This window comes from Elgaria multicarinata, chromosome 16 (assembly GCF_023053635.1).
Source record: "Elgaria multicarinata webbii isolate HBS135686 ecotype San Diego chromosome 16, rElgMul1.1.pri, whole genome shotgun sequence".
Lineage (NCBI taxonomy): Eukaryota > Metazoa > Chordata > Lepidosauria > Squamata > Anguidae > Elgaria > Elgaria multicarinata.
Genome location: NC_086186.1, coordinates 1,268,364 through 1,293,812, shown reverse-complemented (window position 1 = coordinate 1,293,812; position 25,449 = coordinate 1,268,364). Strand labels below are relative to the sequence as shown.

The window sequence follows — 25,449 nt, the reverse complement described above, 5'->3', positions numbered from 1 at the left end:
CGTTTTAAAATCTACAATGGAACTCGTGGTACGTAGTTGCTCTGGAAGTGCATTCCAAGCAAACGGGGCAGCCAGAGAGAATGGGCGAAGCCGGGCAAGAGAGATAGAAACTCTTGGGCAGGAGAGCAACATAACATTTGAAGAACGGAGGGTACGAGGGGGATGGTAGAGTGAAATGAGAGAGGGAAGATAAGAAGGTGCAAGACCATGACACGCTTTGAATGTCAGCAAAAGAAGCTTATACTGAATTCTATATGGGATTGGAAGCCAATGATTCCAGACAGAGGCCTTTCCCAGACCTACCTGAGGATGATGGGAACCGAAGTCAGGGATCTCTTGCCGGCCAAGGAGGTGTTGTGCCTCAGAGCTCTGGTTCTTCTCCCCTAGGATAAAAAGAAAGATGATTGAATCCACATATTTTATATTAGTAATATTATTTTTATTCTTTTATTGTTATATTTATATCCCTCCTTTTCCCCCTCTTGCAAGGAACCCAAGATGTCTTCCAAGTTCATTCCCCTGCATTTTATCCTCACCACGACCCCCTCAGGTAAGGTCAGGCCAGCCCTGGATTCACCTTTAAGCGCTATAAGCACGTGCTTTGGGCACCAAGGGAACGGGGGGGGGGGGCACCACAGAGGACCGTGCACCATAGCTGTGGCCATCTAAATGTTTGCATTTGCATTTTCCCCTTATAATAGTTTTATTGAAAAATGCATGAAACAGTGATGAAAATTTGTATTTTTCTATTGCCCTAGTTATAAGTAAGTAATTGGCTTATATTGCTTGCTGCTATTTAGTGTTAAATAGATATAATAATAATAATAATAATAATAATAATAATAATAATAATAATAATAATAATAATAAAAAACCCAGTTTATATTTAATATAGTTCTGGCATGGGGGTTGGCCTTGAAGAAAACTGAGTTTTTAATGTCTTATTTCCCCTTCAGCACTTATGGTGTCTTAATGTCTAAGCAATGGAAAGGCCAAGGGGGAACCGTGATGGGGCCGTGCTGAGGGCGTCAGCTGGCCTTGTTCCGGCCCTGGGTTAGGCTGAGTCACCCGGTGATCTTCATGGGCCCCCCAAGCCCCAGTCCAACCCTCTCCCCCCCCACACACACACACTGGCTCTCAACCTGCCCACCTGCTCACTGGGCGATTCTGCTCAGGGGCAGCGGGGAGTGGGGGCAGCTCCATTGCCTTCCCTGACGGCTGCCTTCCCCTCCGCTGTGGCTGCGGAGGGATGGGGGCTGTCACAGGGGGAGAGGATCTGGCTGAAACGGCAGAGGTCCCAGGTCTTGGGGCGTTCATTCCGGGGTCTCCGATCCTGCGCCACAGCGCTCCCCGCGCCCCGGGCGGGCAGGTGGCAGCGCAGGCCGGAGGCTGGGTCCCCGGGAGCAAGGACACACTCAGGACCCTGGACAGCGCCGAAGGGAGCGGCCGCCGGGCGCCTACTGCTGCCCGCGCTCCTCGGCGCCGGCCGCTGCCTCTGCCTGGGCCGCCAGCGGAGGGGTCTCCAGCCTGGCGCGCGAGGCGGATGTCGGCCTGGCAAGGCCTGGGCAGCCAGGCGGTCTCCGCGGACCAGGGCCTCTTTCGAGGGCTGCTGGGAGCCGCGGGAGGCCTGGGCGGTGGTTCTGCACCTGCCATTCGCCTGACGGTCTCGGTGCCGCCCGCCGCCCGGCCAAGGAAGGGGGACAAGGGAGCAAGCGGCTGCAAAGGCAGGCCCGGTCTCTGTCCTCATCCATCAAAAGACCCCGGCGGGCCCGTTCTTCTCTGCGCAGCCTTCGGGTCGAGTCGCCGGGCACAGCGGGGCTCCGACCTCGGGGCCGTGAGTCCGTTCTGGGCATCACTCGGAACCAGCCAGGACCCCAAAGGAGCCACGGAAGGGGCAGAACCCCCCTTGGGACTCGCTTTCAGCGTTGGAGGCTGTTTCTTTGTGCATCTGTATTTACTCATGTTTAGGAATCGCTTAAACCAAAGAAACGTCTGAGCAATGCACAGAAGACAAGGTTCCCTCCCAGGGAACCCCGGCTGGGAAAGGGCCTTTGCTCGTTGAGGCCACCACCACCCCTATCCCCTTGTCTGGGGGTCCTGAGCCGTGTCCCTGTCCTGCTTCTGGGCTTCGCAGGGGAGCCCCCTTCTCGGACACTGAGGGAGCAGAAGCCAGGGCTCCGAAGGCCTAGGCGCTGATCCCACAGGGTTCTTCCCGCATTCTCTGGCCGCAAGAGGCAGCAACTACCGCTCCCTTAGAGGAGGCCCAAAGGATGTCCAGCGTTGGCTGCAGCCGCCTCAGCGACAGGGCTGAGCCCAGGGCCAAATAATGACCCAGGCTGACGTTTCAGCAGGCAGGTTCCTGCTCGAGGGCGTTCAGGCAAAGCAGGGGTGGACAAACAGGCAGAGGGTCCAAGCGCAGCCAGGTGGCCCAGTGCATACGCAGCCCAGGGGCACAGGCAGGCAGAAGTCCAAGGCCATTGCCCAGGGATTCAAGGGCAAGCTCAGGAACCCTGGCGGGAGAAGCCGGTGAGGCGCTGTGTCCAGCAACCAGCAAGCTCTGACTGCTGGCTTCTACTCACCCAGGGTGCTGAGCCCCACCCAGGCTCAGCTGCCATCCCTTAGAGCAATCGGGCCAGAGCCCTACTCAAGAGGAGACCTTTGCAAGCGAGCGCTCCTTCTTACAGGAGGCCTGCTGGCTTGTGGTAGGAGAATGCCCCTGGGGGGCAGGGGGTTACGCCCCTTCTGCACAAAGGGCCAGAGCCCCCTCCTCTGGACAGGGAAGGCCCTGGCACCATCTCCCCCAAAGGCCCAGGCTCCTCCCGGTCTGGTGCCAGCCACTGAGGTAGCGTGCCCCTGGTTTCTGGAGGCTCTCCTTCTTCCTCTGAGGAGGTTTCCTCTAGTGAGGGCAAAGGGGCTTCAACAGGTCCAGAGAGGACACATTTACCAATGACTACTTGGTCTGAGTGGCTGAATGGAACCTCCAGTATCAGAGGCAGTGTTCTGAATACCGGTTGCTGTGAGGGCGGCACTGGGAGAGAGCTGTGGCCTTTGGGTCCTGCTCACAGGTGTCCCAGGAGGCATCTGGCCCACCTGATGGACCTTTGGCCAGGCCGGGGGGGGGCGCTTTTGTGCTCTTATCTTCAGGATCATAAGGGAGGGCAGGAGAAGGGCAGAGAGGCCACGCAGGGCTGCTTCCCACGGAAACAAGGACCACAAAACCGCCCTTGCGATGCCACCCCAAGTGGTCGCTCTGCTTGTGCTGAATACAAGCCCAGCCGCGTGGGTGTGTGGGGCGCCTTCTCCTTTCCCCTGCACACTTCCTTCAATAGCATGTAAGACTCTGAGAAGTGCTCTGGTCCCAGCAGGGCCACACTTGAGTCAGAGGAGTCTTTCCTGGGGCACGTGAGCCTTCGGAAATCCCCCCAAGTGCCGCTTTATTCATCGCCCCTCCGTTGAGCAAGCAAGAGAGGTGGAGGCGGCGTTTCAAGCCACGGAAACCAGAGGGAACAGAAACTCCCAGGAGCCTGGAGCCCCTCGGTGGAAGGGAGGCTGCCTTCAAAGGCTGTCTGGGAACTTCTGTTGTTGGCTCAAAAGGGGCCAGAGGCAATGGCGGTGAGGCCAAAATGCCAGCCATATTGGCCTGTTGCAGCTTAAAGCTCTAAGCCCCAATAACTCAGCCTGAGGAGAGGTTTTTCAGCCGTTTAGAAGAGGGGAAATGCTGCTTGAAATCCAGGAAACCGCCCAATGCTCAATGGTCAGTGGGGAGGGGGAGGCGGCATGGCCATTCAGGAACCCTGGAGGGCCAGGTTCGGCCCACGGGCCTGAGGTTCCACACCCCTGCAGTAGAGCCACTCCCCTCACTCTGATTCTACACACACACACAAACACACACACACACACACACACACACACACACACACACACACACACTACAACATAGACCCAGGGTGTCTAAAGACTCGATTCTTCCTGCAGGAACCTGTATTGTGGTTGGTCGCTGAGGCCTCCTCGTCTCCTCACCCTCATCAGCCATACCTGGGTGGATGCCAGAGACAGTGCCATTTCTTCTGTGGCAGGCCTTGGGTCAGAGCAGCTGTTGTTGCCCTCGCCTCCTCCTCCTCCTCCTCCTCCTCCTCCTCCTCCTCCTCCTCCTCCTCCTCCTCCTCCATGGCTGCCCTGCAGGACATCCCACAGCTGAAGCCAGGCGGTGTCCTGAGAGGAAATGCCTCACTGCTGCCTGGGAAGAGATGTTCCTCAGGACCACGGCGAGGGAGGAAAGAATTCGAATGCCCCTCTGGGCCCCTCTGGTAGAATCAAGCTGCCATTTTAAAATGATGCCCATCAAAGGGAACAGCGCTCTGAACTGACCCTGCGCCCTGCTGTCTGGGCCAACGGGATCATATTACGCCAGTCCTTTCCCATCTGCACTGGCTGCCAGTCCATGTCCGAGCCTGTTCAAAGTGCAGGTATTAACATTCAAAGCCCTCAACGGCTAGGGTGACCATAGGAAAAGGAGGACTGGGCGCCAGTATTTTTCACAGTTGCATAGAATAGGGAATTTCAGCAGGGGTCATCTGTATATATGGAGAACCTGGTGAAATTCCCTCTTCATCACAGCAGTTAAAGCTGCAGGAGCTATACTAGAGTGACCAGATTTAAAAGAGGGCAGGGCACCTGCAGCTTTAACTGGTGTGATGAAGAGGGAATTTCACCATATATACAAGTGACACTTGCTGAAATTCCCTTTTCAATACAACTGTTAAAGATACAGGAGCCCGGTCCTCCTTTCCATATGGTCACTTTAGGAATGAGCCTCCCAGAGAGGCTCGCCTGGTGTCTACGGTGTACCTTCTTGCTTTCCCAGGCATTTTAGTCATTCAGTTTCTGTTGTTTTAAATCTGCTCACTGTATTTTAAATCTTGGCCTCACCGCGAGGCTTTGTTTTGGTATTTACTACAGTTTTATGCCACCCAGAGAGCTTCAGGTATTGGGCAGTATAGAAATCAATGGGGGGGAGTGCTGCAGCGCTTGGCTCCCCGTGCCCTGCCCTGCCCCACAAGGCAGCTCGCCTGACCCACTTGGCCTGGAAGCCTGCCAGGCCGGCCTGCAGTGATCACGGCGGCAAGAGCAGCGGGTGTGCCTGGCGAGGAGCAGCCTTTGGCTCTGGTCCACATCACTCTTGCGACCTTGACACCGGGATGACGGAGTCTTCCTGCCGGAAGATTAGATCAGTTCCCATTGAAGCAAGTTTTCCTGTTTGTGCCACGCAGCTGCCGTTGCCGAGACAGAATCAAGGCCCAGCTGAGTCAGAGGCCGGGAGGTGGCTCACCCCGCCTGTCACCATGCTTCCCATAGAATCTGAACTTGGATGAAGGCGTGGGGTGGGGTGGGGTGAAACTGCCCAGACATGGGGTTTTAGCACTCTCAGCAAGTGCTGCAGCCGAGCCTGTGGGGCTTGAATTCCTAGGCAGTTACACTCAAAGGGTCAAGCGAGATGATACATGAAATGCAATTCATGGATATGGGTGTGTGTGTTTTTAATGACTTAGCAGCCACCACTGGGGAGAGAAGATGATCAGGACCGGGGGCGGAGAATCTATGACCGGGGTGCAGAATCTATAGGCTGTTTGGGGTACCCGTCGGGCTCTCCGGGGTTCCTCAGAGGCCCACAACCCCTTTCCCCACAACCATCCAGCGTTTGGGGATTTCCCAGCATTTGTGCAGTGTTTTCCCCATGCTTTAAGGTTGAAATGCCTCTCATCTTAAGGTTTAGTGAGTGGCTGTAAGAGATGTAGGGATTTTCTACATGAGGCATTTATCATGCACTCCTGATTCCTCACTCATGATAATCCATGGGTGCTTTTGATGATGAGGTCTTCCTTTCCAATTCTTTCCAAGCATTTTTGCAGGGGATTGTTTGATTGGGGAAAGTCTGGTATTTGGGGGAATGGTGGAATGAAACGCTACTGTAGTTGCAGATTTCCGCCACCTAGAGGTTATGTAGAGAACATATAGAAACACAGAGAAAGGAAAAGAACATGTATAGAGGATCCAGTCTTAATCCCACCAAGATCATGGAAGTAGAAGCCATAATAAAGTGGTGGGTTAAAAGCCTCATCTATAAAAGCTCTTGAACTCAAACCTGCTGGCATTTGGGTCATTTTTGTTCCAGCCCCTTTTGCCTTCAGCCCCACCCAGTGCTGGAATGTGGCCCCGGAGCGCTTCTCCAGAATGTAGACGGAAGGCGGCAGCGCCAGTGTCAAGAGTTGGCACAGTTGGGCAGCCCCTGAGGGCCCACATCCCTGGCCTGGCTCCTCCTCCTCCCCCTGGCCACCTGCGGTCCAGCTGCCTGTCGCTGTGGCCCAGGCAATGCCCATGGTGAGGAAGAGGAGGAGGAGGAGGAAGAGGAGCCACAGCCTGCTTCATGCAGGGCTGGGCAGCGACCGCCTCTACGTTTGCCTCTCCAGCAAGCCAGAGAGAGCCATGATGAAGGGAAGGAGCAAAAGCCGCCGCTGATGACACCGAGAAGGCAGGGCGTCCCGGAGCCAGGGCCCCACTGGATAGGTCTTGCCCCGGAGCCCTCAACAACCAGGAGCCAGAACTGGGAGGAGGAGGAGGAGGAGGGCCCCTGCCCTTCCCTCCTGCTCCATCAAAAAGGCCTTCTTGGGCAAGTATTTTGGGAGAGGTGATTTTCAGGGGGGGTAGGGTTAACCCCCTCCCCAAATGGCACTCTCACAGCCTTGCTCTCCCGCCCCACGATGCCCAGCACATGAAACGCATTCACACTTTGTCCGGAGAACAACCCACGAAGCAGGCAGAGACACGCTGGAAAGGGCCCCCGGAACGTCCACTCAGCTGGGCCAGAAACGGTCACAAAAGGGACGTGGGAACAACAAACGCAGGGCAGCATCGCGACTTCCGTGCAGCCAAACTTAGGATGCAGTTTGCAGATTCGATGGCAGCTCAAAAAAACCTAGGAAGGCAAAATGGCTTTATTCATTTTACACTTCCTGTTTATTTGTGATATCTATATATCGCTAAAGATGATAAAACCCTTAAGCAGTTCTAGCAGAGTTTAACTCCACCTGGAATCAAAACGGGAACTGCTGGGGCTTTCTCATGCACTGAAAACGCTGTGTGGATTTGCTCTTGAGGAAACAAAACACACCTTGTATTGATAGTCATGTTACCAGATTCATTCCTTTCAAAAAAGAAAATGGCGGGGGGGGGGGGGGGAATAATTCTAGGAAAATGGTGCTCCAAGACCAGGGCCAAGCCTGGGCCCAGATCCGAGCCTGGAGAGACTAGAAGACTGTCCTGGCCCTTACGAAAATTTATTTCGGTGACCTTACTTTAAACAAAGGCAGGTAACCTCGAGGTCACCATCCGGCCCACCATTCAAGGCCCAAGGAGGAAAGGGGAACGGAACGTCCCTCTTTCTCACGCAAATGGGGACTCCCTGTGGTTGGCTGGAAGCGCCTCCCCTTCCAAGGAGATCTGCGCTGGGGGCACCCTGCCACTTCTGAGGGCTGCAAAGTCCCAGGGCCGAGGGGACCGGGGGCTGCGGGGGGGGCTGTGTTGGATGGGGGTCTCTGAGAGATCTGAGTTCAGAAGTACAGAAGAGACCTTTAGAAACGTCTCTAGGGAGGACCCTGAAGAATAGCCCACTGAGGACAGGGTGAGCTCCGTGGCTGTGAAATGCTGAGTGCTGGGGTGGGTGGGTCGGGGGTCAGAGAGGCTGCAAGGCCTCCACGGGCAGCGTGTTCTTCCACACTGCGCCGGTTTGCCTTATTTACAAGCACGCAAAGGGCAGCAGCCGCAGCAGCGGGGGTCACGTCGTGACTCCAGCGGACAGACGGTGGCTTCCTGCCCAATCCCTCTTCCTCTGGCCACCCAGGCTCTCCGTCACCTCCAGCTAGAAACTCCCAGCAATCTCCGCTGCTCCTGTGTCTTTCCAATCAAAGATGCCAGCTAGGGCTCCTCACCCCCAACACACACACACACACACACACACACACCCTCCAGGTGAACTCCCCACTCCACAGGCATTAAAAGGGACACGGAAAGTGGGCATCCTGCCAAATCCCAGCCGGCGGGAGCGTGAGGCAAAGGCATTGCGAGAGAGGGGCAGCCTGGGGCTGAACGGCGTGGGGTGAAAACAGCCAAACCCCTCGGATGCCAAGCACCTGAGAGATATAAACTTCTCCTGTTAACCTTCAAAGCTTTTCACGGTCTAGCTCCTTCCTATCTCTCCTCTCTCATCTCACACTATTGCCCCGCTCGTGCTCTTCGCTCCTCTGATGCCATGTTTCTCGCCTGCCCAAGGGCCTCTACTTCCCTTGCTCGGCTCCGTCCATTTTCTTCTGCTGCCCCTTACGCCTGGAACGCTCTTCCAGAACATTTGAGAACTACAAGTTCAATCGCAGCTTTTAAAGCTCAACTAAAAACTTTTCTTTTTCCTAAAGCTTTTAAAACTTGATGTTGTGCAGACTTTATACTGTTAGTTTTACCCTACCCTGTGCCTGCTTACCCTACCCTGTGCCTGTTTGCATTCTCTTCCCCTCCTTATTGTTTTACTATGATTTTATTAGATTGTAAGCCTATGCGGCAGAGTCTTGCTATTTACTGTTTTACTCTGTACAGCACCATGTACATTGATGGTGCTATATAAATAAATAATAATAATAATAATAATAATAATAAGAAGAAGAAGAAGAAGAAGAAGAAGAAGAAGAAGAAGAAGAAGAAGAAGAAGAAGATGAAGATGGGGGGGAGATAAGGAGCATCACCTGTACGCCAATCCCTTTTGAGAATTTTTATTTTTATTTTTCAAAAAGCATTTTTAAAAATATTTCTGTTACAAGACGACAGCAAGGTAAAAATACAAACGGGGCCCAGACGCGCCCCCCCTTCATGAACACACAGGTCCTATTAAAGTGCATAGAGAGAACAAAGTCACAACAAGGAGCCCCCGCCCCCCCGGCTACTAAAAGGGCACCTTGGAAACGGCCCTGCAGTAGAGGCTGCGGCCTTCTCGGCTGGAAAGCAAAAGGACGGGCAAACCCCTCGCTAGCCAAAAAGGGCACACAGCTGGATTTCACAGTTTACTCTCAGGCAGACCTGCGAAGGGATGGAAGCATGATGCAGCGGGGCGAAGGAAGGCCACGGGCATGTGGGCGAGTGGCCACCATCACCCTGGAGGTGCTTGAAACCATGCTAAATGCACCACACAGCAAGCCGTCCACTGTTCAGGCGCCACTTTGGCTTTTGGTTTTTCTATTTGGGAGAAACGTCGGCCACCCTGATCCCCCTGCCAGTCTGCTGCTCTATGGAGACAGCAGCCGGAGTACCCCGTTCAAAACCAGCCTTCCATGGACAGTGGCTGTGCATGCGCTAGCCCTCGCGGCCGGCCATCTTGCAGCCCAGTTCCAAGCCTCTTTACTCAGGGGTTCAGTCCCTTCTGATTTCAGCCAACAGGGCCTTCTCAGTCACAGCCCCATTATTATGGAGCTGCCTGCTTAAGGATGCTTCCTGATGAAGCTGCCTCATGTATTTGCCCTGCTCCATTCACAGCAAGCCCTGCAGAGCCCTCAACTCAGAATGCGCCTCCCCCCCCCATCCCCACCACCTCAGGAACTTTATACCTGAGGTGGGGGCTGCTGGAGACCTCCATTCACCTCTGCCTGATTTTGATCACACTATTTCCCCTTTAATTCTAGTCTGCTGTTCCGGCCCTCCGGCGTCTGCCTCCTTTGGGACCACCACCACCAACAACACACACACATGAACCAAGGAACAGCTCCCCTGATGGTCCAGAGGCAGCCCTGGTTGAAGCCTGGCAGAGGCCCACCCAGGCACTGCTTCTGCCTCATGGGCTACTTTGTGGCTTGGGGTTTCGGTCAGGGCTGCAGAACCTTAGGCCCAGGGGTCAGATCCAGCCCACTTGAGGTCCCCATCTGGGCCTCTGGAGGTCCTCAAGAGGGCTGCACACCCTTCCCCACCCCCCATCGCCCCCTGGTTGGTGGCTCCCTGGGTTTTGTGCATCTCTCCACCTTCTAAAAAGCTTGAAATCAGGCTGAGTTCCTGGCAGTAAGAGCCTTAAGCTATGCTATGCTGACACATTGCCCCCCCCCCCCGAATGCGGCCCCCGAGAGCTTCTCTAAAGTGGAATCCGGCCCTCGAGCTGAATGACTCACAACACCGCTGTGGCAGATGCTTCTGCTTCTCCCCAAAGGACCATGACTTTGGTCATATCAACCACATTCCTGTCCAGGTGTCTTCTAGGATATCATCCCTCAACATAAATGCAGCCAGCCAGTCTCTCTTCTCATCTCCACTTGGCTATCAGCTGCGGACCACTGGGTTGCCTCCTCTCAGGGCAGTTCAAGGCCATCCCCAGCTGCGTGAAGGCTCGGGGCTAAGAAGGGGACAGGGGAAGTCTTCTGAACCAAAGGACCAGGCAGACCCCATGTACACGCCAAGCGGCACGGTGGGTTGAGGATTCATGCTGGTGAGTCGTCAGAAGGTGGTTCTTCACTGGAGGATCAAGAAGACCGCCACCATATGCAGCAGCCCCAGCCAAAAGGACAAGGATCTGGTGGTGGCCCAATCCCCTGGCGCTGGTGCCCCGCCCCTGAACCCATTTGTCTCTGGGGGCCTCAGCAGGCGTTCAGTCACCAGGGTCTGGTTAAACCAATGCTCCTGGGACACGCAGGAATAGGTGCCATAGAAGCCATCCGACATGCTGCCGATGAAGTGGATGCAGTGTCGGTGTCCAGGACCACAATGCGCGACGCTTCGGCCATCGTGGTACCACGTGTAATTGGCGTGGTGGGATTCAGTGGAGCAGTTCAGGTAGTAGCGGGACTGTGGGGCCACCGTGACATCCTTGCGCTGCGGCTCAGTGCTGTTTCCTACAGGGAAGGGGGAGGGGGAGGGAAGGGGGAGAGGAAGTCAGCAGCGCACTGGGGCCAGAGCCAAGGGTAGGCAAGGTGGGGGGCTTGTCAAGGGCTGATACCCCAGCAGCCCCCCCGGGCAAGAGCCCCCTGGGGTTGCTCCCCCCATCCCCATGGCAGGGGCTCCACACCTGGACTTGCTTCAGTGGGAGGGACGCTGGCATCCTCTGCCTGACCACCCACCCACCCCCATTCCCCCAGACCACCCTGCTCCCTCTGTGCGTTATTGCAAAGGATCCCTGTTGCAGCAGCCTGGTCTTGACTGGGCCATGAAGACCCGGGAGCGTTACAAAAGACCCGCAAAAGGCAGAGGGAGAGAAAGAGGGGGAGATGGATCCATGGGGCGGCCGGCATTTCTGGACCCTCCTCAGGGCCATGGCTCTGGGGAGGGTCAGGATGAGGGCCAGCACTTCCAGACTGACTCCTGCACCAGTGGGCACAGGCCCTCCGCTCCCAGGCAAGGGGCCCCACGGGGGCCCTTCCAAGACGGACAAGGACGGTTCTCGGCGAACCCCTACCTCTGGCCTTGTTGTGATGGGAAGAGGTGCAAATATCCGGACGCACGTCCTGGGATAGCGCCTGCAGGAACGTCCTGAAGGAAAAGAGAGACGAGACACGCACATTGGAAGCCTGGCCAACATATTTACCCTCAGCCGTCACAAGACAGGCGGCGTTCCTGTTTCCCTAGAAGGCCTGCTCACACAGCCATTTGCATTCTGTTGGCTCATGTAAAACAGGCGGAAGACCCATCAGCAAAAAAGTGCTCGCGCCACCTCACACAGAACGCGTGGCCCCGGCCCCGGAACTGCGCGACCCGGCCTCCCTCCCTGGCGCCTCCTGACTGTGTGGCCAGAGCAGAAGCAGGGCAAACACTCCGGCCGACTTGCTGGCTGGCTCCTCCGCCTCCGAGAAGGAAGGGATTGCGGGGCCTTTGGCAGAGCAGGCCGTCCGCACGGTTCAGACAAGAGCAGCCCTGAGAGGCCAGAAGGGGCCAAGCACGTGGAGCGGGGCCTCACCCGTTTCCCTGCTGGTCACGGTCGTAAACAGAAGCACATGTCCCGCCCGTCCAGCCACAGTAGGGGTCCCTCGCCAGCACACAGCTCTCACAGGTGTCTTTGTACGCCCCACACATGGCCATGGGGAGCTGAACCACCTCCCTCGCAGAGGCCACGAAGAGCTCGTTCTGCAAAAGACAAAGAAGCGACGGCTGCACGGAGCTCTCTCAAGCACGAGGCCCAAGGGGCGAGGCGGCCAGGCGCTCCAGGGACGTGCCGTGGCCCAGGCTCTCTGTACTCGGGAGGGTGCCCCACCACTGCTCCAAGTGCCACGAGGACCAGGCAATGCCAGCGTCTCCGGCGTCATCAGTCAGCCCCCTAGAAGCGGACGAGGGGCAGGAGCTCAGGGGTGAAAGCGCCTGCGTGGCATGCAGGAGGTCCCAGGTCCAATCCCCGGTGGCATCTCCGGGCAGGGCAAAGAAGGGAGAGTCGGCTGGTTCACACGATCACCTCAGCCCACCATGGCTTATTTAAGGCATGATAGGCTGCAGCGTTGTGAATATTTAGCCCCCGGCCGGAGGAGGAAGGTATTTGCCATGGTCTGTCACGTCATCCGAACCTGGGTGACAGGGGTGGTTTGAGGGTTAAACAACCCTCATCTAACCCCAAAACAACCCCCGCCCCTTGGGTTCACACAACACGATGGCCCGCCACAGCAAGCCAGGAGCTGTTTCCATGTCCAGCAGCTGAGGCTTTTCTGTGGCCCTGGCAGCTTGGCAGCCCGCTGTCACCAAAAAGCGCCACGTGGGCGGTTCCCTTACTCTTGCCGTGTCCAAAGTCATGGACAGGATGACAGCAGAAGGACGGAAGGGCTGGATCTCCAGGACGTTTATGGCGTCTGTCGGCAAAGCTACCACCTTGTGGATGGTCCCTTTGTCTGCATGAAGGACAGAAGGAAGGATTAGGGAAGGGGACCGCCAGAAGAGCAGCGGGGCGCTGGATGGGCCGAGGCCACGGGAGCCAAGGGGCCAGCCAGGAGAAATGCACGGCAAGGCTTGAATGTGGAACCCCCCAAACTCCTCCACGGACCCTCAATGTAACAAGGCAACTCGAGATAAGAAAATGCTTGATATACGACTAGAGACGCAGATGCCTGAGCACCAAATACGGCTGGCTGTAACCGGCAGACGTGCAAAGGGCTCAAATAAACCGTGGACCGAGGTACCTGAAAAATGCAGCCAGGTGTGGTGCCAAGAGAATGACTTGCAAAAAGACAACAACCCAACCCTCTGTGCAGAAAGAAGGAAGGTGTGGCTAGAATGCAAACGCAGTATTGCAAGCAACTATTACCAACCATATTTTTAAAGCGTTGCCTCATTATTTTATTATCCCCTAGAATTCCACAAAATAAATTAAATAAATAGTTGGCCCACTACCTGTGGACAAATACAAGACACCGTAGGTGCCCCCGTCTGCTGCCCGAACCTGGTGGACGAGGACTTGCTGGTAGCGATGCTTGCTGTAGAACTGGGCTTCCTGCTTCACTCTGTGTAACACCTCAGGGTGGCTGTCAGCCACTTTGAAGGTCTCTTGGGGAGTCAGCCGCTCTCCGTCTAGACACTGTGAAGAGGGACACGCGGAGGATGATGCCACTGGATCCGGCGAGGCCACGGGCCAATGCAGTGAGCGCAAGCCCTGCGTCCAGCACCTGGATCCTCTAAGGGCCCATTTGGCCTTTGATCTACCAGACCCGTCTGCAAGCCACGAGGACTAGGAACTTGCTTTTTCCTTTCTTAAAGAAATCTGCAGGGCAGATTTCAATTTCAGAACAGCTCACCAAGAAAAAGTTGGCTGAAGCATTTCTAATAAAATTAACTTGTTTTTCAAGAAGCTATTCTAGAAATCACATTGGTTGAAAAATACACTTTTCATACAAATGATTGAAACAATAACGATGCAGAAAAAATTTCACCACTTGTTTTCCTTCTTGTACATGTGTTCACTCATGTCAGAAGAATTGTATTCTGGTTCCTGACTTGGAGCTGAGCAGAAGCAGGGAAAAGCAGCTGGCCCAGCTCAAGTAGGAGCTAGAAAAGTAAGCCAGATTCCCAGGGAGCGAGCGAACAGGAAGAGCAAACAGGAGTTTGGCAGGGGGAGTTTGGCAGGGGGAGTTTGGCAGGGGGAGTTTGGCAGGGGAGGCCAAGGGGGAGGCCTCTAAAAAAAAAAAATTAAAAAAAAAATAATAATAAAAAAAAGAGGTGGGGGAAAAAAAGAAAAGCATAAAGAGAAAAAAAACCCACAAAACCACCACCAAACAAAAGCAAAAAACACACCCCAAAAGATTACTTTCCCTTAAGACATCCTCATATAGTTGTGTACCTTCAGAGAGGACACAACAAAGCAAAGGCAATTCTACTATAATCAAAAAGGGAAAAAACCAAAGCAGAAATCGACAATATGGATGGAAAGGAGTCCCTAGAGGTGGTGACCTGCAAAGGGTGTGCAATGTTCGTGTTTCTGCCTGAGCTCAACATGGCGTATACCTGCAACAAGTGCAAGCTGGTGGCACTTTTGGAAGAAAAAGTGAGAGGACTTGAGCAGCGAGTGTCCACCCTCCAAGGAATAAGAGAAGTCGAGGAGTTCTTAGACCAAACGGTGGAACTGCAACAGCAACAAGAAGCACATGAGATTGAAGAACAACAGCCAGCTGAAGCAGAAGTGGAGTATGCTGAGGGGAGGGAAGCCAATGAAGAGGAAACTCCCTGGAAAAGAGTGACAGTTAGGAGAGGAGGAATTAGAGGGCGTTCTGCACCGGTGGAGCCATTGCAGTTAAGCAACCGCTTTCAGCTTCTGGAGAATGAGACTGAAGGACAGTTTGCAGAGGAAGAAGTACAGGAGACACCATGCAACAGTGACCAAGAGACAGAAGGTAGGTCAACCAAGAAGAAGAGCAGAGTAGTTGTTGTGGGAGACTCCCTGCTGCGTGGGATTGAAACCCAAGTATGTCGTGAAGACCCATGGACTCGCCAGGTGTGCTGTCTCCCTGGAGCACAGATTAGAGATGTGACTGAAGGGTTACCGAAGCTCATAAAGCCCACGGACACATACCCCTTTCTTCTCATCCATGTGGGAACAAATGATGTCGCCAAGCAGAGCTACGAAGAAATCATTTCAGACTATGAAGTTCTGGGAAGGAAACTGAAGAACTTTGGGGCCCAGGTAGTTTTCTCATCCATCCTCCCGGTTCTTGGAAGAGGATTAGAAAGGGAAAGAAAAATACTCCGGATGAACGACTGGCTTCGAAGGTGGTGCCGTCGTGAGAATTTTGGATTCTGGGACCACGGGCTACGCTACTTGGAACATGGACTGCTGGCAAGGGATGGGTTGCACCTCACAAGGGCTGGAAAGAATGAGTTCGGCCACAGCATGAAGAACTTCATCAGGAGGGCTTTAAACTGAATCTTGCGGGGGTGGGAGACGTTAATTTTGAGGCAACAATGGATGAAGGCCAATGCACCACAGTACAGAGAACAGCTCCAACAGAGTCCCAAAATAGTGTCTGCAACAAGGTAGGAACAAAGCCAGACTATAAAACATATGGTCTTCGATGTCTATATACTAATGCACAGAGCATGGGAAACAAACAGAATGAACTTGAACTCTTATTACATGAAGGCAAATACGACTTGATAGGTGTAACTGAAACTTGGTGGGATGACTCCCATGACTGGAATATAGCAATTGAAGGATATAACTTGTTCAAAAAGAACAGAAGAAATAGAAAGGGAGGTGGAGTTGCACTATATGTTAAAAATACCTATCCCTGCACAGAAATACAGGTGGATGAGATTGGGAGCCCCGTCGAGAGCGTCTGGATTAAAATAAATGGGGCTAGGAATAAAAAGAATATGATAATCGGAGTCTACTACCGACCACCCAATCAAGGAGAAGACGAGGACGAAACTTTTGAGAAACAAATTGCCAGTGTTTCAAGGAAGTGTGATGTAGTAGTGATGGGGGACTTCAATTACCCTGATATCTGTTGGGAGACCAATACTGCCAAAAGCGGCCCTTCCAAGAAATTCCTGACATGTATGGGTGATAACTTTCTCCTACAGAAAGTGGTGGAAGGAACTAGAGGATCAGCAATCCTTGACTTGTTATTGACCAATAGGGATGACTTAGTGGATAAAGTGGCAGTTACGGGAACTCTGGGGGAAAGTGACCACGTCATACTTGAATTCTTGATTATGAAGGAGACAAAAGTCGAGCGTAGCCATACACGTACTCTGGATTTTAGGAAAGCTGATTTTAATAAACTCAGAACTATAATAAGTAAGGTCCCGTGGCAAGGGAGCCTAATGAGAAAAGGAGTGCAGGATGGGTGGGAGTATTTAAAAAAGGAAATTTTAAAGGCACAGTTACAAACAATTCCAACAAGGAGAAAAGATAGAAGACAACAGAGGAAACCAATGTGGTTCCACAAAAAGCTTATTGATGAACTGAAAACAAAAAAGGATACATATTGGAAGTGGAAGGAAGGCCAGGCTACAAAAGAAGAGTACAGACAAGTGGTGCAGAAGTGCCGAAATGGCGTCAGGAAGGCTAAAGTTGTGAATGAGCTGAGATTAGCGAGGGATGCTAAAAGCAATAAAAAGGCTTTCTTCAGATACGTGAGTAGTAAAAGACAGAGGAAAGAAATGGTGGTTCAACTGCTTAATGAGGATGGCAAATTGATAACAGATGACAAACAAAAGGCTGAAGTGATCAATTCCTACTTTGCCTCGGTCTTCTCCCAAAGGCGGGTCTATGACCCCCCTGGAAAAAGTGAAGCAGAAGTTGAGGGGGCAGGATTACAGTTTGAGATTGATAAACAAATGGTCAAAGAACACCTAATTTCCTTGAATGAGTTCAAATCTCCAGGGCCCGATGAATTGCATCCAAGGGTAATGAAGGAGCTAGCAGAAGAATTCTCAGAACCTTTGTCTATTATCTTTGCAAAATCATGGAAGACGGGTGAGGTGCCGGACGACTGGAGGAGGGCTAACGTTGTCCCTATCTTCAAAAAGGGCAAAAAGGAGGAACCTGGGAACTACAGACCAGTCAGTCTGACATCCATCCCTGGGAAAATTCTGGAGCAGATTATAAAGAAGTCAATCTGTAAACACCTTGAAATCAATGCAGTGATTACTAGAAGCCAACATGGATTTGTCAGGAACAAATCCTGTCAGACTAATTAGATCTCATTTTTTGATAGGATAACCTCCCTTGTGGACTGTGGGAATGCTGTGGATGTCATATATCTTGACTTCAGCAAAGCTTTTGACAAAGTACCACATGACATTCTGATTAACAAACTAGCTAAAAGTGGGCTAGATGGAACAACTATTAGGTGGATCCACAGTTGGCTACAGAATCGGACTCAAAGAGGACTTATCAATGGAACCTTCTCAAACAGGGGAGAGGCAACGAGTGGGGTGCCGCAGGGCTCAGTCCTGGGCCCAGTGCTCTTCAACATTTTTATTAATGATTTGGACGAGGAGGTGCAGGGAACGCTGATCAAATTTGCAGATGACACAAAATTGGGTGGGATAGCTAATACCCTGGAAGATAGAAACAAACTTCAAAGTGATCTTGATAGGCTGGAGTGCTGGGCTGAAAACAACAGAATGAAATTTAATAGGGATAAATGCCAAGTTCTACATTTAGGAAATAGAAACCAAATGCACAGTTACAAGATGGGGGACACTTGGCTCAGCAATACTACAAACGAGAAAGATCTTGGAATTGTTGTAGATCACAAGCTGAATATGAGCCAACAGTGCGATATGGCTGCAAGAAAGGCAAATGCTATTTTGGGCTGCATTAATAGAAGTATAGCTTCGAAATCACGTGAAGTACTGGTTCCTCTCTATTTGGCCCTGGTTAGGCCTCATCTAGAGTATTGCGTCCAGTTCTGGGCTCCACAATTCAAGAAGGACGCAGACAAGCTGGAGCGTGTTCAGAAGAGGGCAACCAGGATGATCAGAAGTCTAGAAACAAAGCCCTATGAAGAGAGACTGAAAGAACTGGGCATGTTTAGCCTGGAGAAGAGAAGATGGAGGGGAGACATGATAGCACTCTTCAAATACTTAAAAGGTTGTCACACAGAGGAGGGCCAGGATCTCTTCTTGATCCTCCCAGAGTGCAGGACACGGAATAACGGGCTCAAGTTAAAGGAAGCCAGATTCCGGCTGGACATCAGGAAAAACTTCCTGACTGTTAGAGCAGTGCGACGGTGGAATCAGCTACCTAGGGAGGTGGTGGGCTCTCCCACACTAGAGGCATTCAAGAGGCAGCTGGACAACCATCTGTCAGGGATGCTTTAGGGTGGATTCCTGCATTGAGCAGGGGGTTGGACTCGATGGCCTTGTAGGCCCCTCCCAACTCTGCTATTCTATGATTCTATGATGATTCTATTTATTTATTTTATTTCATTTCTATACCACCCAATAGTCGAAGCTCTCTGGGCGGTTTGCAAAAAACCCCTTAAAAATCAGTGTTTTTGGGGAGGGGGTGTGATTAATTTATTTGTCCAGCTTTTTCATCAGTTTCTTTCAGCCTTAGCCATTTTTAGATGTAATGCTTGCATGACTTTAACAAACAAAATTAAAATGTGCAACTGCATGGCATGTCCTGTACAACCCCCACGACGTGGAAGTTTGGACTCCAGAAACAGGGTTCCTGGCAGGCTTCTTGCTCTCCAAACAGCCACCAGCCCCTAATGCATAAAAAGCTCCTGCCGGCCCTTTCCATATTCCCCATCTCCAGATTGAAACCTTAACTCTACCCATCCCACAGATGGGCAAATGAGGGCCAAAAGCGATGCAGCCACCAGCCCGCTGTCACCCTCCAGCAACGTGTCTACGCTGCCGCTTCAAACATGTTCAGTCCCTCGCGTCTCACCCCCACCCACCCCAGCATTCGCCTGGATTGACCCCAAGGCTCCTCCACAGTGAACGGCAGCCGAAACCTTCCCCCGCTTCTATTTGCTTGCGCCCCTCACCTGTCCGGGCCTGACGGCGGGCAATGGGTCTGTGTAGCCTTTGAGAGGTGACGTCTGGAACACTTGGTTGATTTCGCCCACGGAGTAGACGCAGACGGCTGAATATTCCCTGGGGAAGAGAGCGAGGCACGGCTGGTCAGCCATCGCACAAGGCAGGCTGTCCTTCTTAGGAGCCTCATGCCTAACCTAAGCACCATTCATACTCTAGGTAAGACCTTCCCTGGGATTTTATCCCGTGTTTTTATTAAAATAGGGGTGGGGGGAACTTTGCTGCCCTGGCCTGTTTTCATGCCATTCTGGGGGGGGGCACCCAGAGGGGGAAAACGGGGCCGTGCAGAGGAAGAACGAAACAATCCTGTGGTGTGGGAACGCCCCACCCCCCGGCTTTGCGCTCCTGCTTTGGGCCCAGCACCGGCCCTTGACCCGTGATGGAGCAGCCCGGCCAAACTACGGCCCTGGGAGGGAAGGACGTCCCTCGCCTCTGCGTGAACCCAGCCAAAGCGGATTATGGAAAAAGAAAAAGAAATACATGCAAATAGGAAAACCAATAACGTGGAACGGCAAAGTGACGCATCCGTGCGGGGAAAGAAAACACCCAAACCAATTTTAACACGGACTGTAACAAACCTTGAACATAGCAGGTCATATATTCAAAGCTAGTTGGAATTCTTACAAGCCAACTAAAAACAGAGAGGCAAGGAGTGGGGTGGGCTGGTGGATCTCCACTGGGAAGGCATTTCACTGTCTTGGCACCACCACTAAAAAGGCCCTGTCTCCTGCACTGGCACGTTTGAGGTCGTGCAACGTTGTGGGAATGGCCTCAGCTCAGTGACAGAGCACCTGCTTCCCCTGCAGAAGGTACTGGCGGCTTCATCACCAGCATCTCCAGGGCAGGCAACCCTCTGAAAGTTTAGCTAAGACTAGCCTTCTCCAACCAGGTGCTCTCCAGATGTTTTAGACTACGACACCCAGGATTCTTCACTGTTAGCCATCCTGGCTGGGGCTCATGGGAGGTGAAGTCCAAAACATGCAGAGAGGTTGGCGTAGACAATTCTGAGCTAGGCAGACCCAAGATCTGGCTTGGGAGGAGCCCCCCTCCTAACCAGATGAAGTGCGAGGCCTCGGATGCCACTCTCAGGGGCTCTGGAGGGCCAGGCGACAGCCTGGGAATTGGAGCTCCAGGTCCACCGACCTGCCCCGGAGAGACTTTGCTTTAGCCTTCCTGGCCCACTCAGGGGCGCGGTGCCTCTTTGACCCCCAGGGCCGGATTCACCTTTGAAGATGCTCTCGGGAGCCACAGTCCGGGGAAGGAGGAGGAGGGGCTCCACCAGGCCACATGCAGCCCACGGGCCGGGGGTTCAACAGCCCAGCTGACATCTTCCCCTTGGCCCGCCCCAAAGCCAAGGCACGTCCCAACCAGGAGGCCCCGTTCCCTTCTGAACAACGCCCCCCTGCTCTTTCCCAGGCAGCCGAGGAGGCAAGGCGGGCGCTCACCACTCGTTCGAGAAGAGCCCGTACACTTTCGTCTCAGACCAGACGGCGGACTCGAGGATAAAGACGTCCTGCAGCTGGTTAAAGTGCCGGTCGGAGCCTGGGACAACGCAGAGCAACGTGGCCTTCAGGAAGGTCGTCCACTTGGCACCAGAGAGCGATCCGCTGCCTCCTTTGTCTCCCTGCAGGGCGGGGAAGGGAAGAAAGGCCTGGCCTTAGAGCGGGGGCCCTGACCGGTCCCGGGACAAGCGCGGGGCCACCCAAAACTCCACCACAAGCACTGGAGGTCACTTCGTGGAAGCGCCTGCAACAGCCCCACCCCCGAACGTAGCCTGCACTGGACCCTACCTGCCAGCTTATTTCTGAAGAGAGCGCGGGGGCTTTTGAGTGGCAGCACCCCATTTATGGAACCCCCTTCTCAGAAAGGTTTTCACTAAGGCCAAGCGAAAACATGCTATTTTTAAAATTTACCCAGACCTCTGAATGCGGAATAAGCAATAATAAGCTTAAGAGCGTGATTGTAATACTGGGCATCCCATCACCGCCGCAGGGGTGGGGGTGTTCCAGCTTCTCCCCCCCCCCCACTTCCCAGGTTTCTCTCCCTTCGCCCCACCCTTCCAGAGCAGTCCAAGGCCTTCTCCCAAGACGCAGACACTGGAGGTAAGCGCTTTAAGGTGAAGGAGGCTGTTGGGGTGCTGAGGCCGTGTCCTCCCACCCCCACTGCATTCTTCCCTGCCCCCCCCCACCCCGGGAGCTTTGCTGAAATGGAACCCGGCCCTCGACCCACTTCTCGCCCAGCTGACTTCTCCGCAGAACACACCTGCACGCGTCCCAGCGCCTTACCTTGCACAGCTGAGCCACCCTGGAGATCCGTTTTGGGGCCACCACATTCCTGGACCAGTCGGGGTTGTCCTCTCGGAAGAAGTAGTAGATCTTGCTGTTGTGTGACTGGTCTTGCTCGACGACCGCAGCCTTGACAAAGTGGGGGTCTGGAGCAGGACGAGATGGAGCGCCGGGTGAGAGGGGCAGGGGGTGGTCAGGGGCTCAGGCAGGCGGCTCCTCTCCAGGCTGCCAGCCCCCCCCCCCCGGGCGGTGGAGGTGGCTTCATCCTGCGCGCTCACCGCTGCCTACGTCCAGCATCGTTGGGAGGGGCGGCGGCAGGCCTGGACCTTGCTGCCACCTTCCCAAGCTTGGGAGAGAAGGAGATGGGGCCGCTGCCCCCCTCCCCGCAGCCCCCCTTGTTAAACGACAGCAGCCCTGCGGGGTCAGAGCAGAGAGCAACGGGATCCAGCGCCCGGCTTCCCAAGGGGCCGACCGCGTGCTTCCAGGCAGGAGGGGGCTTCTCTTGCTTGCATCTCAGTCCCTCTGAACATGGGCGTGGGGGGACCTCTGTGGATCCAGCTACTCTCCCCACCCGTCCACCTTAATGAAGAGCGATGGATGAGACCTGCCAGGCAGGGAGCATCTCTAGAGCCCCCTGGGAGCCTCCCTGGTTGAGGAGGGCAGCCGAAATGCGTTCCTCCCTGCCTCCAAATTCCTTTTGTAACTCTGCAACCTTGGGGTTCCCCAAAGCCTGAGGGTGCCCCCCTCTTGCCCTTGGATGGTGCCGCTTTTGGCTACCTAAGTGTCGGCACTCACAGCACGAGCACTGGGAATGCAAGGGAGGCTTACAGTGCCCCTGCGGCGGAGAAGGCCCTGCCAGTCCCCAGAGAGCCCCCTGGCGGCCCCTCCCCACCTGCATGAGCTCAGAGAGGAAAGGGCCCTCCGCAGGGACGCAGCGAGCGGAACGTTGCATCACCGGAGGTTCATTAGCGTGGGTTTCCCGGCACGAGGGGAGCTCAGGGGAGCCCCGCTGTGTCAATGGCACGGAAAGCACCTGCCGCCGCGATGCCCTGCTCTGAGCCACGAGGGAAAGGCGGTGCTGGTTTTGAACTGGCAACTTCTCCTCCCCACTGATCGTGGCCCTTTGCTGGGGAGGCCTTGAAAGCCTCCAGGATTCTTTCCTCTCAAGTTCCACCAGATGAAGAGCTCAGGTGCCCTACTTGGCAGAGGATGCTCTGCGAAGGCTCCTGGCTCTTTCCCAAAATGGGGCCCCTGGGACAGGCAGGACGCCTGGGCTCTGCTGGGGTCCCAGCCGCTGCCCACGGATGCTGCCTGCCATGGCCAAGCCAGAACCAGTCCATTCAACCGGCTGGGCAGCTGGGCAGTGGACGGGGGCCTGCATTCAGCCCCCCTCAAATGAAACTCAAAATAAGGGCTACGCTTAGACACCCACCCACACCGCTATTTATGAATAACGGATTCTTTGTTTACTGTATCTTTCTCCCATCTTTCAAAGATTTCTCTCAAGGCAGCTCACATCATTTATGCATTTGTACAAGGGTGGGACAAGCGCTGCCCTCCGGCTTAAAAAGCTGACCTGCAAGTCCTCCTTCCCCGACCTTGCACCCTCCAGATGTGCTGGACAGCCATGCCAATGGGGAGACAGTCCAACACACCTGGAGAGCACCAGGTTGGGGAAGGCTGCTCTAAAGCATGCGTCAGTCATGGGTCAGTTTCAATCCTCTGCCGCCTTCCAGGTGTGTCGTTGAGGAGGGCTGAGAATGGGGGGGAACAGGCAGAGACACGGAGGGAGCCCCGCCGAGAGCCGCCACACTCACTATGCATCACGGTGTCACTGGTGTAAAGCTCAGCAGATCCTTGGATCCGGCGGAAACGCGGGATCCGCCCATTGAACTGGTGCTTCTTGATCGTAGAGTAGATATCCTTGCCTGCAAGGGAGCGAGTTTATGAGGACGAAACGTGAACACGAGCAGAGATGGGGCGGATCTGTCCAGTCCGTTTCCCACAACTTCCTCCTTTCCCCACCTCCCGTTCCATGTGGAACTTCCTTTCTCTCTCTTTCTTTTCTTTTTTTTTACAGAAAAATAAAGTCTGTCTGCATTCAGTTGGGCTTTTCGCCCTAATTATTGTGGTTATTTCTGCCACTGGAGATGCAGACAATTTGGGGTGTCATAAAACGCTAGCAAGTCCTTCATCCTTGCCTGGGCCATCGTGGTCTTTCTTACTGCCTGGGATGGGGTGGTGGTGGAAATCCTTGTGGGGTGTCCTGCCTCACCTGCCAAAACAACTTGGGTGGGCGTGTGCCATTTGTTGTTCTGCCCCAGGCAGCAAAAACAGCCTGGGCTGGCCCTGCTCCTGCTTAGGAGGGACATGGCACGCGCTGCACGTGGAGACAACAGTCCATGAAGGCGTCTGTCCGAGAGCTCATGCAAGCGGAAGGTGCGATCCAAACAGTTTCCTGAGACGACAATCATTTTGGAAACGGCCCACCCCGAGGAAGCAGGGCCGTCTGGGAAAGGCCACCTGGGGAGCCTTGCAACAGCATGGAAAACTAGGGGTGGGGAGTCTTGGCTTGTACAGCCCAGCTGCTCGCAAGTGGGGGCATCGCAGCCATGGGCCAGGCTCAGTGTCACTGTCAGCACAAGGCCTACGAGCCGGGGTGCGGTGGCAATGATGCCGCTGGACTGGGAGTCGGGAGATCTGAGTTCTAGTCCCCACCAGGCCACGGAAGCTCCCTGGGCGACTTTGGGCCAGTCCCTGACTCTCAACCTAACCGCCTCACAGGGTTGTTGTGGTGAGGATAACATGGAGAGCGCCACCTTGCAAGCAAAGAAAGGGGCAGGAGAGGAGGAGGAGGAGGAGGTGGAGGAGGCGGCACTCATTCAGTCTCACCATCAATCAGCACCAGGTTGTTCTGGTCGAGGCCGAAGGGGGCCAGGCTCTGGGCATTGATCCCTGGCTCCTTCTTCCCGTCCACCTGCAAAAGGGCAGAAAAGGTGATGCCACACCGATGTTCCCCAGCGGGCTGCTGCTGACCCTCCAGTCCCCAAGCTCCGGAGCACAAAGCCACTCCTGTGACCCAAATGAAGAGGGCGCCAGGAGGCAGCCCTCCACTTTGCAACACGCCAGCCTCCCAGGTTTAAAAAAGAAAGGAAGAAAGAAAGAAAGAAGAAGAAATAATTAAAGATTTCTTTAAAAGGAAAATAAAAATCAGGAGGCGCAGAGAGCCAGGCAGGCCGCAGGAGAGGTGCCTGCAGGCACACGGGTGCCCATGAGCCCCACGATGGGGAGCCCAGAGCGATGGGCACGAAGGCAGAGATGGAGCAGGGTGCCGGAGCAGGCGGATAAGGGGAAACCCCCCAGGCGCCGTCGTACCCAATACCAGCAGGTGGGGCTGCAGGCGTTGGTGCCGCAGATCAACAGCTTGTCGTCGTATTTCTGCAGGAGCGTCAGATAGTTCTTGGCATCCTCCTGGAGGGGGGAGGGGGGAAGTGGGGGGGGATACAGCTGAGATGAGGAAGAGGAGGGGAAACTACCAACCACCCTGGTTCCCACCCTGGGAGGGCTGACAGCAAGGGAGGCCCCCTCAGTCCAACCTCCGACCCCTCTCGCTCGGAGTGCCCGAGGTCAAGTCTGTCCAATCGGGGCTGGCCGGGGTTAGGGCGTGAGCTCCAGCTGCACACAGCGCTGGAGCACAGGAAAGAGTGAGAGGATCCGAGCGCCATGGGAGTGAAGACCGGTGCCGGGTACCCTGCTGCCCCCTCCCCGCTCGCTGCATATCCCAGGAAGGAGAAAAGAGGCAGAGGGAGGGGGCACCCTTCGAAGGATGCTCTGGGGCCCGGCTCCTCCTCCTCCTCCTCCTCCTCCTCCAAACATACCTCTCTGCAGTGAGACGACGACGATCCGTCTGTAGCAAAAGGCTCCTGAGTGATGGGGGTGGGGGAGAGGAGAGAAAGAGAAAGACAGATGTTGATTTTAATTCAGCCTCCATCTGTACCTGGGGGGGGGGTGTCAACATACAGCCCCCCCTGGCCCTTTTTGTGACACCCTCCCCAAACTACCAAATGTGCTGCAAAACTGCATGGGGGGGGGGAGAAGTCTGCTTCGAAGGGAGGCATGT

The 25,449-nt window shown here is 54.4% G+C and overlaps 1 protein-coding gene across 1 annotated transcript in view; it reads right to left on the bottom strand.

Moving 5' to 3' along the window:
• Window positions 1–8,802: 8,802 nt before the first annotated feature.
• The window catches only part of SEMA7A (semaphorin 7A (JohnMiltonHagen blood group)), a 40,846-nt gene continuing 24,199 nt past the window's right edge, over window positions 8,803–25,449 (bottom strand). Inside the window, exons 4-15 of the mRNA XM_063142606.1 lie at window positions 25,208–25,252; window positions 24,705–24,800; window positions 24,222–24,306; window positions 23,147–23,257; window positions 21,330–21,475; window positions 20,490–20,668; window positions 18,996–19,104; window positions 13,387–13,570; window positions 12,772–12,887; window positions 11,972–12,138; window positions 11,474–11,547; window positions 8,803–10,913 (exon numbers count right to left, since the gene is read on the bottom strand). Coding sequence (XP_062998676.1) covers window positions 10,534–10,913; window positions 11,474–11,547; window positions 11,972–12,138; window positions 12,772–12,887; window positions 13,387–13,570; window positions 18,996–19,104; window positions 20,490–20,668; window positions 21,330–21,475; window positions 23,147–23,257; window positions 24,222–24,306; window positions 24,705–24,800; window positions 25,208–25,252 — 1,692 coding nt within the window. The 3' untranslated portion in view covers window positions 8,803–10,533. The remainder of the gene's footprint in view (window positions 10,914–11,473; window positions 11,548–11,971; window positions 12,139–12,771; window positions 12,888–13,386; window positions 13,571–18,995; window positions 19,105–20,489; window positions 20,669–21,329; window positions 21,476–23,146; window positions 23,258–24,221; window positions 24,307–24,704; window positions 24,801–25,207; window positions 25,253–25,449) is intronic.